The 16,316-nt window shown below is 39.9% G+C and overlaps 2 protein-coding genes across 3 annotated transcripts in view; both read right to left on the bottom strand.

The window, feature by feature from the left end:
* The window catches only part of LOC111875636 (WD repeat-containing protein 18), a 62,905-nt gene extending 47,412 nt beyond the window's left edge, over window positions 1-15,493 (bottom strand). For both annotated transcript variants that reach the window (XM_023872058.2, XM_023872040.1), the window contains exon 1: window positions 15,410-15,493. The gene's annotated coding sequence lies outside the window, so the exon portion shown is untranslated. The remainder of the gene's footprint in view (window positions 1-15,409) is intronic.
* LOC111875688 (gastrula zinc finger protein XlCGF71.1-like) lies at window positions 9,580-16,217 on the bottom strand. Its single transcript, XM_023872119.1, has 3 exons — window positions 16,188-16,217; window positions 15,410-15,586; window positions 9,580-9,894 (listed from the first exon to the last, which is right to left on the bottom strand). Exons 1-3 carry the CDS (start codon window positions 16,215-16,217, stop codon window positions 9,580-9,582), a joined length of 522 nt encoding a protein of 173 aa, XP_023727887.1.
* Between the last annotated feature and the right edge of the window lie 99 nt (window positions 16,218-16,316).

Here is a 16,316-nt window from a genome sequence, read left to right as displayed (position 1 = left end):
ATAGAAAGGGCCAATATAAATTCCCTACCCACATCAGAATCCTAGAAACAGTGCCGTGCCATAGCTCAAGCGGTTAGTCGCTGGCTTCCCACTTCGGCGGCACGGGTTCGTTCCTTGGTCTGGTCAAGTGGGATCTGTGGTGGACAGAATGTCGCTGGGGCGGGTTTTCTCCGCGTAATTCGGTTTCCCCTGCCAATCTTCATTCCATCAAATTCTCCATCATCATAATCACCCGGGGCAGGCTACAATAGGCCAATCATAGGCCGACGTGCCGAGTGGACTCCACCCCCCCACTAAGAGAATTAAAACAAAATCCTAAAAACATATTTGAATGGTCCCCCCAAACATATATAATATAACCTTAATTTATAGGCATTACATTTTAATATTTTATTTATTTTATTCTAAAGTAATCTTATGTCAATATTAAGGTATTATAAATTAACCAATAAATCCTTCGACATTAAATAACAGTGATACTGTGCATATAAACATAAGGAATTTATTAAATTAATAAACAAAATTGTATTATGTGGATGTATATACAAATTATAAACTCAATAATTTAAGTTTATGGATGATGATGATGACGACTTCATGAAAAGCCGAAACATGTAGCGAAATTGTATTTAACCGAAATAAACGCACAATTAACACGATCTTGTCATCTGTTATGCCACGAAATTAATCTGTAAAGCACCTGATACAAAATTCCTTGGAATACATGTAGACAGTACACTGTCTTGAAAAATACATATAGAACAAACTACACCTAACTTAAGTGCAATGAGATCGATTAAGCACTTTATTCAACAGGAAACACTGAAGATGGTTTACCATGCCTACTTTCATTCTATTATGAATTATGGATTAATATTCTGGGGGAACTCTTCACATAGTGTAAAACTTTTTATGATACAAAACAATATAATTAGAATCATTATAGGATGTAGAAGTAGAGACTCATGTAGAGATTTATTTAAGAAATTAAAAATTCTACCTCTTCAATCACAATACATACTATCGCTTCTCTTATTGGTTGTGTATAACAAAAATAAATTTGAATTAAATTCCATTATCCATAACATGAATACTAGACAAAAATACAACTTCCATCTATCTTCATCAAACTTATCACTATATCAAAAAGGAGCCTACTTTTCTGGTATAAAAGTGTACAATAGAGTCCCACAAAGTATCAAAAACTTGAGTAATGATACTACACATTTTAAATCAGAGCTAAAGAATTATCTGCAAACTCATTCCTTCTACTCTGTAGACGAATACCTCAATGTAAACAGAGAATAATGTAGAATTAAGCTATATTAGTTTAAGATAGAATTACTTGTACCAGTAGGTATTCTTTTGACTTGTTCTATATCCAAAGGTATTAACCTGCTTAGGGTTTATGGAATGCAAATAAATTCAATTCAATTCAATTGAATAAAAGGGTGAGTGAATTATTTTGTAATTTGTAAGATTTGAGGCTTTCACGGCGGTGACTATGAAGAAGGCAGTCTTCTGGGATTTGGCACCGTGTATATGTGGTGTTTCTCACGGTCTTGTCGCTTGCAGATTTCTTATACTTTTTCTTCTACCCTGAAGATGGAGGCGATACGTTCCTCCGAAACGTCGGTTAACACCACTTATACACGGTGCCAAATCCCAGAAGACTGCTTTCTTCATTTTGTAATTTGTCCCACCGGGACTTGAACTCGAACCCCCTGATCGTCCAAACCATAGGCAATCCCTATAGCAACTGTGCTATCCCAGCTCTTCAGAGTGGCGTGCCGCCAGGAAGGCCGGACTATAAAATGTCCATCGCTTGTCAACGGCTAGCAATTCCTAGGTAACGCAATATAAGCAGCCCTTTGTCTAGGAATTCGCTTAAAAACACGAAAGCCTAACAGTTGGGTTTCCACCGTTACAAAGAGGCTAGCAATGCCTAGGTAAACGAACTGTTTGAGGCAGCTGCATCCCAACAGCGCCGGATAGGTAAGCATACGTGTATATTCCCGTAGCAACGAGAGAGTCCTTTGCATGACAGCAGCGAAACCCTTCGACAAGTGTTTTCTATCCCACCCGAGTATAGGACATGACAGTACAGCTTCGACGAGACCTAAAAGAGTTCGAATTCGACAAGGGATAACAGAAGAACGGAGAGCAAAGACACTTCACTGAGATTAGCGGTGCATGTACGAGTATAAACATTGAAAAACCAACGCAGAGAAACGATGGACTTTCGTCAGAAAGAGCGTTATTGGAGAACAATTGTAAAAGCGAGAGTAGTTGGTTAGTTAGTTAGTTATTGGAGAGTGTGGGTTTCCCCATGCACTTAGACCAGTATTGGTCCATTGTGCTTCCCTCTATGATATTCTACGTCTCTATATCCTACCGATATTGGTGCGTACCATCAGTCCCGACGGAGAAAGCGAGTTCGGCCTCCACTAGCTTGGCGGTATCTATAATGCTTCCCAAATCTATCAAAGGTGTTAGAGACTATTTGTTGGGCGGGAAACGTCCTTGAATTTTGCTCAATGACCTCCTTTGGAGGTATGAGGTTCTTTTACGTGCCGTAAAGCTACGCCACGGGACCCACGGCTTTAAAGTCCCTCCCGGAGGACTTGTTCCCTGAATTTTTCCACCGGGTTTGAACCCGCGTACCACGAGTCATGAGGTGGGAACGTTACCTCTAGGTAACGGAGGCCGCTAAAAGCGAGAGTAACTGAGTGACTAAGTAACGTCTTCGCCTAAGCTTGAACCCAAACAATTTTCTTGTAGCGTTACCTAGGAAACACGAGACAATATGTTTAAAAAGTCCCTATGTTAAAGTAAGGTTATGCTTTAAACCAAATGCTTTTTAACTGTATTATAATATAAGCCATTAGGAAAGGCCAAGTGAAAGGAAATGAGTGCAGTGCATTTGACTCCGACGAACGTTGAAGGTGATAATGTGCAAAAATTTTGATTTCATAAAAATTAAACGGAGGCTGTATTAGATGCAAATATTGGGATTAGTTTGGAATTAGGCGTCGCTGGTTTTACATACTAAAAGTAAAAAGTAAAGCTATCCCTGTATCCGGCCGTGAAGGCCCATAGGGTTGTGAGACTTTGAGGGTCCCACATTATCTAGACAATCGGCTCCAAGATGGCGGTAAGGTTGTCAGCCTTACGCGCCGGCCGGCCGCGCTTTACTCCCCAGGAAAATTATTTAATTAATTTCCTGATACTCATTTCTGTTAGAGGCTGAGTAAACCCCAGGGTCTAGTGCGGCTGGAAGGTTTAGATCAACTGAAAAAAATCAAATACCTCATCAGGACTTGAACCCGCGACCTTCCGGCTTGTAGCTGTACCTTCCTGTTTATTTTCTGAACTTATTGTTGTGTAGACTTGAAAGGATTCTGACGATGGTGTATACTGTACTTCTTTTGGCTTTTGATTGAGACTAGCTCTTTCTAAGGGGCCCAACTGAGTAGGTTAAACCTTCCCTATACACCTGAAGACGGAGACAGATCCAGTCTCCGAAACTTTGTGGTTTTTTGTCTTTTTTATATACCGGACGATGGGTGAAGTGCAAAATAAGCCAAAAGAAGTAAATTATTGTTGTGTAGACTGACACAAATCATATTCTTTTAGTAAGGTAAAGGCCGCGCCATCGCTCAAGCGGTTAGTCGCTGGCTTCCCATCGCGGCGGCCCGGGTTCGATCTCGGGTCTGGTCAAGTGGGATTTGTGGTGTACAAAGTGGCACTGGGGCAGGTTTTCTCCGAGTACTTCGGTTCCCCTGCCAATCTTCATTCCACCAATTGCTCCACAATCACCCTCACCTATCATATGGGGCTGGTACAATAGGCCAAAGTGGCTGCTGTACAGGGGGCTTAATCCCACCTCACCAGGAATAAAAGAAAACACCTCTTAAAGTAATTTATTCCTCTATACAGGGCTCTAATATTTTTGTTCTTACTGTTTATTGCAAGCTCATTGATTTCGTTTTTCAGATATTCTCTCTTTTTATTCCTGAAATGCCTGCTGGTTTCACATCTTATATCACTCAGATTATCCCCATTTAACTTGCTTGGATCCTGTAACAATTACAATTTGGCTTGTTTTCTATGGTCTAATAATTCTGAGCATCCTTCATCAAACCATGACTTATGTTGCTTCAGTTCATAATAACCTAGACTCTCCTTGGCAGAAATTTTTATATTCTCTCTAATAGTTTCCCAAGCTTTATTTAACATCCACCTCAGTATCTAGATTTCCCAAAGCCACAAACATATTTGAGATCAACACGATACTGGTCTTTACCCTCTACCTCATTTAATTTCTTGAGACTGAACCTCTCCATATGAACCCTGTGTGTTGTTTGTTTGTTCCCTGCCAGTTTTTCCCTAACCTTTGCCACCACCAGGTAGTGGTCAGTATCACAATCTGCTGCCCTGAGTGATCGGACATCATGAATGCCATCTCCTCTCTACCAAAATATGGTTGATTTGATTGTGTGTCTTCCCATCAGGTGATGTCCAAATAAATTTATGGATGTTATGATGCAGGAACATTGTACTTTTGACAGGAAGAATTTTTGTTGTGGCAGAATTTACTAATGTAACTCAATTATGAATATAAATTTCATCTAAACTCTCATTCCCAAATGTTGGTTTGAAAACGTCTTCCCTCCCTACTCTAGCATTGAAATCTCCTAACAAAATTTTCATATGCTACTTTTGGGATTTATCAAATACATGTTCTAGTGTTGTATTTTAGCATCCTGTTGCACTGAGTTTCATCCATGATATGTATACAGTGGCCGTCTTGTAGTGCACTCAATTTCATCTGTTACTTCACGACATGTTTCGGCAACATAGTGCCATCATCAGGTGCCCTAATTACGTTAATCTATTGCATTGCTTGCCCTCATATGTCTTCACAACACCACTTAAAAAGTATTTAAAAAGTGCGTATTTGTAAACTATAATAAATTTACACTTACTAAAACTTGTTAAGATTAGTTACCTTATGTGTCTTAATTAAAACTTGCGTGTGGTTCATTCACTATGGGGTCGTTTTTCTTATTTTCTGTGTAAAACGTGTCTTGTGATGTGTGTTCCCTTCTTAGCTGCGAGCTATTATTAACCACTGATTGACTGATTAATATTATGGGCCGTAAGTGTGGAGGTCGCCTCTGTGGTCTAGTGGTCAGAGTTCTTGGCTACAGATCCAGAGGTCCAGGTTCGATTCCCAGCGCTACCAGATATTCTGAGAAGTAGTGGGTCTGGAACTTGTTCCACTAAGCCTCATGAGGATAATTGAGGAGCTATTTGAATAGAAAATTAGCGGCTCTGGTCTAGAAAACCGAAAATAACGGCAGTGGGGATTCATTGTGCTGACCATGCGACACCCTCTATATATTGAAGTTGGCATTAACTTTGCTGACAAGTGGCGGTCACTCGGTTGGTACAGTTCACTTGCTGACTAAAACCACAGAGATTTCTTTTTGTTTGTAAGTGTGGAGGCTCATATTCTCTCTCTCTCACTCACTCACTCACACACACACACACACTATAAATGCTGTGATATGTCTTGCAAAAACAGTACTAATCTAAGTATTCAGCTATACTTCACCTCAGAATTTAACAGATCTCCACTAACATAACATAACATTGCATTGCATTGCATTCCATGGATCCAAAGTTAGTCAAAATGAATGTATGATGTTGAATATGTCAAATAAATACAAAATACTATTAAGAAAGTATCCAACAAAGTAAAGATGCTCAAAAGTACAAGGAACAAATTTGATCAGAAACTAATGACTGTTTATTTCAGAAAGCTTGTAATGGTACTGTATATTGGTGGATCTCTTTCATGCATGGTCTTACATAATTAGTTGTACTATTGCTTATGTACAGTGACTGCTCTTGAATGTATTCTAATTTAGTGTTTGTAAGGGAATTGTACGCCAGTCACGGTAGCCGAGCGGTCTAAGGCATGCGTTTTCTTCGCTCGCTCGGAAGCCAGGATCATAGGTTCAAATCCCACTCAGGGCATGGATGTTTGTGTGCGTTTTTCTGTGTTTGTCTACAGGTAGAGGCCTAGCGAGAGCTGATCACTCACCCAAGGAGTCCTACCGAATGTGTAAGATCTAGTAAACCGAAGTGAAACGGAGTTTCATGGAGGTAGGCCTAGGCCCAAATTGGGGCTGTAGCACCACAGAAAAAAAAAAAAAGGAATTGTACAAGTAGTTACATTTAGGTACAGTGTAATAGCCCTTGGAACGCTGTCATTATGTCAGTTAATTGGACACAGAGTTCATGTATTTAATTATCATCAAATCATTTTTTTTTGGTACGTCTTTTTATGTTCTATATAAGCAGAATTTTATTCCCCTGCATATTTATGCATTCTTGCTTTTAGACAACTTTTAGAAAAAATTAAGTGCCGTGGTTTAATTGCCAGCTATCAGTCACATATTTTTGGTTAAATTGATGTGAATATGAATAATTAATGATGTAATCAGTACCTTTGTATCCTGCCTAACTCTAGCTTTATGTATTATCAGTTTGAACACATGCTAAAACTTCAAAGGTAACAAACACAAGTGCTTATTCTTGATCAGCTCATGATGTAGGGTACAGGGATCCACCAATGTCCCCAGGCAGTAGCCAGGCATAGACAGGATGCAAAGGAAAAAGGGAGGGGCCAAGGGATATGTGCTATGGAAGAACTCATAATCAGTGACATGCGACTGATTTTTACAGTATAAAGGACCACAATCTTTTTTATTATGCCTATTTATATAAAGGATGATGAAACAAGCTAGTAATTGTAGAGACAAGTCTTGCTTATTGAATACATACAGAATTTAATGCACAGTTGTTTTCTCCGTCTTAACTCTGTAGGTAAGTGAAATTATTGTAGATCATCAGCATAAATTTTGACACAATAGATCAACAACTGATTAGACCTGTTGTGTGAAGTGAATTAATCTTTCTTAGGATAGAGTCCAATGGCAGGCTGTCTGTGAGTATGGTAGTGATGCTTTGAGTTCCATGAACAGCAGGGAATTTCCTGACTGCTTGAGCATCTATTAGCTTCTGAAAAAGGGACGTTGCTGCATAGCATTACATAGTTTATTAAATTAAGTTCACTACAATTTTCATTCTAGGCCCCACCACCAAATTTATGCAAAATGTGATCAGTAATGTTGTAATTAGGCAAGCAGATGGACAAATGCAGTTTTCCTACAGTAATGTTGCAACCATGAATTTTGCAGTCAGAAGATTTATGAATTCTACAATCATATAATTTTCGGGTCCCAAGGCTGAAGCCAAGCTTCTCCCTTGTATCAAGTTCATACACAAGGGCCACAGTCCTTCATTTGCCATGGGGCCACCTGTGTACCTGTTGAATCCCCCGTCTCTCTTGGGTTGAAGTCTGCCTGTCAGGAAACTTGACTGTGAGATACTCGTCATGTGCATGTCTCACTGTCATTATGTCAGTCTGTCTGTAGGATGGGTTCATCCTTTGTGCCCCATGACATGTAGGCATGCCTGTATCCCTCAGATTTTGGCTTCCATTGTCCACTGAAACAGAGCACGTAGATCCCTGTTGGGGCCTCAGCCTCCAGGATTCATAGCTGTGTGCTTGTAAGAATGGCAGGCATAAATGAGAGCCAGCTAAAGAAGTGACTGTCCTTATGTATTGCTGGGGTACAGTTGCTTATATCTGCAATTTATCCTGTCTATATCCTCGTGTCTGTGTCATGGTGATGGAATTTGGCTTGTGAATGAATTCTTTTCCTTGCGTGTTTCAAAATTTTAACTTACAACTGAGGGTCTTGTAAGCAATGTCATTACACCTTAGAGGGGATTTTCATTTTGAAATTGTAAGGACATCCATCATAATGATTGTAATAATTTTGATATATGTCTGGATTTCCTAGATGTCTTTTGTCCCATGGGGTTTGCACTGCATTTTTTTTTTTTTTCTATTTTTATATTATAATGACAGATTGAGCAATCCATTTTATTGTGTGTTATAATTATGTTCTCCTGTATACTTAACATATCCTTCATCAAGTGTGCAACATGATTAAGAAACTGGCAAACTAACTCTACGCTGCAGAAGCCTTTGTGACATGCTGAGAGTCGCTAAACTACAGCTATCACATCTATCATTTAACCCAAAGGATCACCACCACTGGTCCTCACTCTGAGCCTTTCTTTAGCCTCCCATTCTATTTCTTTCAGGTACCTTTTAATAATACCATATGTATATTCCTAGGTCGTTCAAGCAACTCATTCATTCAGGTTTTTCTAGCAAAATTTTGTGTGCATTTGACTTCTGTCCAATGCTGTCAAAGTAAGCAAGCAAGCTCAAGTTGTGTGTAGACATGCTCTGCCACAATCTAACACACACAGAGCTTGCCTAAGATGAACTTCTTTGTGCAAATGAAATAACACGAAGAGAACATGGCTGCCTGTTAGGGTGGGAGCTGTGACAGGCAGTAACAAGGCTATGGAAATTGTATGCTATCTGAAGATATTTTGGTTTTTGAAATCGTATTGTAATGTGCTATCTTACGGTCATCGCTGCGCAACAGCCACATAGGAAGTTAACAGCCTACAATGAGTCTCCACGGTTATGATGAATACACGGAGCATTCCCAGAGAGACAATGCAATAACAGTGGGCCGTTGCGTAGCAATTCCAGAATCAACGAAGCAGCGTTTCCCCGGTGATAGACAACAGAAGGTTCACTGTGTAGCAATGGCAGCGGATATGCATTCTCCAAGACAGTCTGGAAATAGCCTCCCTAAAGCAGAGTCATCAGAAGGCCGTAGCCGAAAGCAGTATAGCATTCACCGAGATATAGTGGCAGCAGTAATTGTGATACTGCAAGTAATAATAATTGTAAAGCGTGTGATCGTACAAGTGAAGCATAATAAAGATCCGAGATTTGTCGCGTAACACACAAAAAAACGTAACAATATTTATATTAATTCATAGTAGTTTATTTAAATCATATGATAATGAATCTGAGTATACATTACTCTATAACATGAGTTATACTTGTATGAAACATCCAGCAGAAAATTGTCACCTCATGGACACCAACTCTGAGCTGTCTCTTGTGAACTAAGCACATATTAGTTAATTGGTGGAGACAAGCTGCATTTGAATCAGGCTACAGTCTGTGAGGAAGGAAAATAGATATAACCAGCATGATCAAAAAGGTCGTATTCCTGCATTCCCACTGCCATATGATTTACTACACACATCACCATGTGTGAGTCGATGTGCCTTCAGATGACTGTGACAATCAAATTACTTATTCCACACATCACAGTAAAATGGCTGCTCCCCACTAAGTAAGCATTGATGTGTCTTCAGAGTAAGGTGTCAGCCGAAAGACTTGTTTCACACATTACAGAAAATGGCCACTCCTCACTAGGTATGCACTGATGCCAGTTCAGACTACCCTGTTCACAGACTGACTTATTACACACGTCATGGCTAGGCTGCTCATCACTATGTATGCATTCATGTGTCTTAAGACAATGCTCTTGAATGAATAACTTATTAAACATCACAGCAAAACAGCTGCTTCCCATCATGTATGCGTAGATGCCTCTTCAGACTACTTCGTTGATTGAACAACTTATTACATATATCACAGCAATACGGCCGCTCCCCACTGTGTATGCGCTGATGCCTCTTCAGGCTACTCTGCTCAATGAATGACTTATTACACATGTCACAGCTAAATGGCTGCTCACCAGTATGTATGCGGTGATGAATCCGCAGATGAGCTCGATAAATGAATGACTTCTTACATATGTCACACCAAAATGGCCGCACACCAATATGTATGAGTTGATGTGACCTCAGATGACTCTGCTGAACAAATGACTTACTACACACATTACAGCAAAATGGCCGCTCCCCACTATGTATGCGCAGATGCCTCTTCAGACCACTCTGCTCACTGAATGACTTATGACACACGTCACAGCTAGGTCGCTCATCACTGCGTATGCACTGATGTATCTTCAGATAACTCTCTTGAATGAATGACTTATTGCACACATCACAGCAAAATTGCTGTTCCTCACCATGTGGAGTTCGAAGTTCATCAAAAACATTCTAGAAAGCAAGAAGAAGTAAATACCGCCATAAATGCAACAATTTATTTGTAGTTCTTTGTTTTTCTTCTTTTACACTATATGTTTCAACTGTAACTGGCCATCATCAGGTGTATTTTCAGTTACGTAGACATCGACACAAACATAATCAACAGATCAAATCAGACAAAATGAAAACAGAAATCAAACACACATGACGACGAACACCAAAAAACAAAGTCGGCCATATTTGCATATAGTACAAAAGAAGTACGGAAAATCACGAAACTTTTCAAAGACACACAGATAAAAGTAGCATTTTGCATACGGAACACAATTGAAAATATACTCAAACATAAACCACAATTGGATAAATACAATAAAAGTGGCATATACCAAATGAAATGTGCAGATTGCCCATTAAAATACATTGGACAAACGGGCCGAACACTTAACACCAGATATAAGGAACATATACATGATATTAGAAATAATAATAGCAAGTCCGGATACTCAAATCACATACTAAATACAGGACAGTCATACAGAACAACAACAGACGTAATGGAAGTTGTAACAATGGGAAAGAAGTGTAAACATTTGAATACACTAGAGAAATACCATATTGTGACATGTTGCGCAACGGAGAACCCCTCCCTACCCAGCAGCAACATGGCAACTCAGGCCACAGTGACATGGCGGATGAGTCGGCGCTCCCCTCCCCCCCCTCCGCACTGTAACGTAACGCGCAATGCGCGGTGACGTAAGACGGCGTGAGGTAACAACGTGGCTATGTAACAGGCCCACACAGCCCCTATATAAGAGAGCTGCGCTGCCTGCAAAGTTAGGTGTACTGTGGCCATCGCCGAGTTAAGTAGTAGTCGAGCCAGTGTGTTATCAACAGTTCTCAAGGTAGCAGCCTGTGAGTCGAGTTGAAATATAGCAGCCGTCGTGGAAAGAAATACTGGACATGTGTGTAACTGAGAATTAATTGGGAGTGTGATACAGTTGGACTTAGCTCCCATACTGTGAAAACGTGTTAACTACTGACAATAGAGTGAATTGATTATTGTGAATAGGGTTATAAAGTGTAAAACCGCGCAACATTGTTATAATTAATTGTAGCCATTACTTGTAGGTTGTTGAATAAACCAGTTAACAATCTCTACGGCGTCTTCAGTGACAAGACACGTTACAATATATATAAAATAAGTAAGAAAGGCCTACACAAGAATGACACACACATAAAAAACACAATCTCATATTTCAAACAATACACGAGATACCAATACCAAGGCTAGCGAGGACCCAACTTTTATCTCTAAGATCGTAACAGGTGACAAAAGTTGAATTTATGATTATGATATAGAAATAAAGCAACAATCGTTGTAGTGGAAGAACCCACAATCACCAAGAGCAAGAAAGGCGGGGCTGATCCGGAGTTCAACAAACACCATGCTCATCGTTCTTCCAATTTGAAGAGGACTGTTTACCAAGAATTTGTCACACTATGCTCAACTGTGACTTTTTGAGATGCTTGAGAGAAAATGTGCGACGAAAAAGACCAGAAATTTGGCACAACTACAAGTGGCTCCTTCATCACAACAACGTGCCTGCCCACATGTCCCTGAAAACCACAGAGTCTGTGACTAACAACAATATGGTTATTGTTCCCCATCCTCCCTACTTGCCGGACTTTGCTGTGTTTCCCAAATTTAAAATGAAACTGAAGGGATAACACTTTGAAACAGTGTCTGACATCCAAGGGGAATAGTAGACAAGATTCAAGAGCATTAAGAAGAATGATTTCCATGATGCTCTTGAAGCACAGAAGAAGCACTGGGATTCCTATATACATTCCCAAGGATAATATTTTGAAGGAGATGACAGCCAAAATTGAGTGAGTTAAGTCAGCATTTCTTTTTCGACCCAGTCTGGGAACTTTCTGATAGCACTTTATATGTCTTGTCATACAGTTCAGCTGCCATCATTTAACAAATAGTAGATACCATTGTATTTGAGAATCCTGTTGCATTGCTGTATCTTCTGTCTTAAATACTGTATCCTTTGTTACATTCTGCAACTGACATCCAACAGTGGAAAGTCCCTCTGCCCCCTATAATGTTACATGCCTTCCCATTCAAAATCTCGATCACTAAGGCCACCCATATTGCTTCATTATCATCATTCACCATTTTCAGGCAGGTGATAAAAATTCACATATTTTTCACTTACACTATCTGAAGCTACAGTGTCACTATCATATTTCTGATCCAGGAAAAATATATGATCCATGACTTGAGACAGTGTTTCCATCCAGTAATGGGAAGAAACACCCAACACTCTCTATTACTAATGGTCACTTTGATGTTGCACTGTTGTCAAATTTAATATGGTTAAGGGACTGACTGAGAAGACTGTGTTATGACAAGTTGATAAAGATATTCACATTTTGGATAGAAGAGTTAATTCTTAAAGCGATATCTTCTGTCATGAGAAACGAACAGACGTGGGCAGTAAAATCATCACACGTAAGATTTGTATGTGACCATCATCTGACAACTTAGCTTACACTAAAATTACTGTCTCTTCTGTATTGGGGAAGTATGGAGGAGAGTTTGCCCGTTCAGCATAAACCAATGCAGTGGTCTTAATCCTTCTCGTGGTTTCAAACCCATTGCCCACACAGTAGTAATTTTTGCTCTCTGTCAGTCGTATGCAGACTTAGTCTGTAGTTGCTGTGAAAGCTTGACAAATCTCTTCCATCTATTAATGACTACCATACCATGGTCTTCAGCTATGGGATGAAGTGTGTATATTTATTATTACTATTGGAGGGGGTGGGTTTCCCCATGCACTGTGACTAGTTATTAATCTATTGTGCGTCCCCCTTTAATATCCTACCAGTCACCATGCCCTTCCAGTACTGGTGCTCACTATCAGCCCCATTCTGCCAGCGAGGCTGGCCCTCTCTGGCAGTGGTCCCAGATACTTCCCCATCTACCGGAGGAATTGGAAACTACTTGGGCGGGAAACTTTGCCTAATTTTGCTCAAAGGACTCCTAGAGACATGAGGATCTTTTACGTGTCGTAAATCTACAACACGGGACACACGGTTTAAAATCCTTCCCAGAGGACTTGTTCCCTGAATTTTTCCACCCTTAAAAATTCCACAATCTCCGCCAGGTTTGAACCTGCGTACCTTGAGTCATGAGGTGGGAACGTTACCCCTAGACTACAAAGGCCGCTAAGTGTGTATATTACTGGAAGGGCCACTAACCATGACATCAAAAATGAGTCAGGAGGAACAGAGGCAACTCCCGAAGTGTCAAGTAATTGTGAAGTGAAAGGGGGGTATGCGTGATGAAATGATGGCTTCTAGTTTGGATGATGGGATTTATTAGCACTTGGTTACACACTCTATCTTAATTACACTTAAATCCAGTGCTATCGCTGATTTATACATATGATATCTTCTAATCTTACGTTCAGGTCTTCTTTCTCTTGCGGCTATCTCGCACTCACTCTGAGAACTGACTAATTCTGACTAACTTCTTCGACTGACTCCTTAGTCAAAAGTCAAATTCAAAGTCAAATTGCGACTGACAGTCAGTCAGTAAGTCTTGGTGTCGAGTCCCAGATTTACTCTTTGACAGTTACGGTCTTGTTTTGTGGAGAGCTCTCTCTGATGAGAGGACAGGCCTGTCTTTTGTATATGCTGCTGGCCCTTGCCAGCGCAGTCTTTCTCAGGTCCAAGTCCCTTGCTATTTGCAACCATATATTACTGTCTCAGATTTGAGACTCCCCTTTTCGTCACCTCCTACGACTCGCAGGGTCACGGTGGAGGTATTTGACCCTGTTCTCTTATAAACCCTCAGACAGGTAGAAAATGTAGATTGCCATCTGTTGGGTAATGCCCTGTTTATAGAGGTATTGCTAGGCAACGCTACCAACAGATATTTGCTGCAATGCGGCGTAGCAACCAGCGGATGCGGCTCGGAGAAAACACTGCTTTCCTTATTGTTGCATAATAGTCATGTTTACAGACTTCTGTCACTCAACAATTCTTGCATGGCGTAAATACGCCACAATATGAAACATAATCACACAATGGGCAATGTTCAACATAATCTGTCAATAATTGTCACATATCTTTAGAGAATCATTATTTATCCTGTTACAAATCCTCAGCATAATGACATCTCTCTCTTATTATATGGCTACAGATTGCATTGAAGTTAGAAAACAAATAAATCATAATCGTCATCATTTATAGATTTTGGGAACTCTATAATGTGGCACCAAATCAAAGCTTACTTGATCGGATGGACAAGGAAATTGTGCACGATTTCTGCTGTTATAGAATTTATCTAAAATATTCTTCAGTTTACACAATACTTAACTTCAAGAAAATCAGATTTCCTTCAGATAAAATGGAAATGGCACACTACAAATAATATTAAACAGATAATAACAGTCTTGAGACATTTAAAAAAATGCTCTTCAAAATCCAGTGATTACAGTGCTGTTTCATGTGCACAGACAATCAGAAAGACTCAATTCTACATGAAGGTATACCTTGTTTCACGAAGGAAATTCATTCCATGAAAACTGTTTGTAAGGTGAAATTTCATAAATCAAAACTGATATTCCCATTACTTTACATGTAAAACTGGCCAGTTCATTCATGGGTCGCAGATAAGACTGCCCCCCCCCCTCTCCCCAATTTTGTATTATTTGTTATAGTAGTAAATAAGCATATAACTGAGGACTCCTTTACTTTTTCTTTTTATATTTACTGCTGCAAATGGAATTTATTATTTTAATCATATTCCTTTCCTCACAGCTGATTCAGTAAAATAAAGCAGATTCATTATCATGGCAGAACATATGTCTCGTATCACTGTCCTTCTATTTCCAGGTTTGTAGGCAAATGTATTGCTTTCCTTTCTTTCTTTGTTTATTGACACCTCTCAGAGCCACTTTCTCCTGTTAGGGAACCATGATGGGCACAAAGAACACAGATATTTATGGGTTAAATGTAAGCATCAGGGGCACAGCTGATTCTGTATGATTAGAACAGGGAACATGGACAGACTGGGATGGTGAGAGATGCAGGCAGGTGATATCTGCTTCTCCACGCCTACCCCGAGCTGTGTATGAACTTCTCTGCTTTCACAAAAAAATTTCTTACAACTGTAAGCTGTTCACTGTAGCAAAAGTTTGTAAAAGGAGGGATACCTATATTTGTGAAATGCACTTAACATGGACACAGAGGAAGAGCTCACCTCAGGTTCAGCCTTCCTTCCTGGAAATTTTATTGTGAGAGGATCCTCCTCTTCTTCTTCTTCTCGTACATCTGACAGTGTCTCAGCTTTTATACTGATGGCTTGATATGCATCACGAGAAGATGCTTGGCATATCTCAGTACACGGACCCTGTACATTCTCTGAATCTGTAGGGTTCTGTAAAACAACCAATGCAATTATGTTTTAACCCTCTGACTGCCTAGTCCTACCATAGAATTAAAACTTTTAAATCTCAAGACTGTTCATAAGGTAAAATTTCATAAATCAAAATTGATATTCCCATTACTTTACATGTAAATGTCACCAGCTCATTCAGAGTGAAGGACCCCCCCCCCCATTTTTACCTTTTTTTATAGTAGTAAAAGTAAAGCTATCCCTGGCCCATAGGGTTGTGAGACACTGAGGCCCCCACATTTTCTAGACAATCAGCTCAAAGATGGCGGTGAGGTTGTCAGACTTATATGCTGGCCGCCCTTTACCCCCAGGAAGGTTCCTGGTACTCATTTCTGTTAGAGACTGAGTCGACCCCAGGGCCATAGTGCAGCTGGAAGGATTAGGTCAATTGAAAAAATCCAATGACCTCATCAAGACTTGAACCTGCGACCTTCCAGCTTGTAGCATAGTGCCTCAACCAACTATGCTACCATGTGTCCCTTTGTTATAGTAGTAAATAAGCATAAAATTGAGGACTTCATTACTTATTTTGGGTATTTACTGTTGCAAATAAAACTTATTTTAATCATATTTCTTTTCTCACAGCTGTTTCAACGAAATAAAGCAGCTTCATTATCATGGCAGTACATATGTCTTTGTATCACTGTCCTCCTTCAGTCCCTTTCATTATTTCCAGCTTTGTAGGCAAACCTATTGCTTTCCTTTCTCTTTT

The sequence above is a fragment of the Cryptotermes secundus genome, unplaced genomic scaffold (genome assembly GCF_002891405.2).
Source record: "Cryptotermes secundus unplaced genomic scaffold, Csec_1.0 scaffold1150, whole genome shotgun sequence".
Lineage (NCBI taxonomy): Eukaryota > Metazoa > Arthropoda > Insecta > Blattodea > Kalotermitidae > Cryptotermes > Cryptotermes secundus.
Note: the sequence above shows the minus strand (reverse complement) of the source record. Positions and strands in the feature narration are given on the sequence as shown.

Excerpts from the sequence above, each read along its gene's own strand:
- LOC111875688 (XM_023872119.1), bottom strand. The coding sequence starts at position 16,217 with ATGAAGCTGCTTTATTTCGTTGAAACAGCT. Across the intron at positions 15,587-16,187 it reads TTTATTTCGTTGAAACAGCT|AACCCTACAGATTCAGAGAA; the intron begins GTGAGAAAAGAA and ends GTTGTTTTACAG. Across the intron at positions 9,895-15,409 it reads GAAGGAAGGCTGAACCTGAG|AGTCATCTGAGGTCACATCA; the intron begins GTGAGCTCTTCC and ends TTTGTTCAGCAG.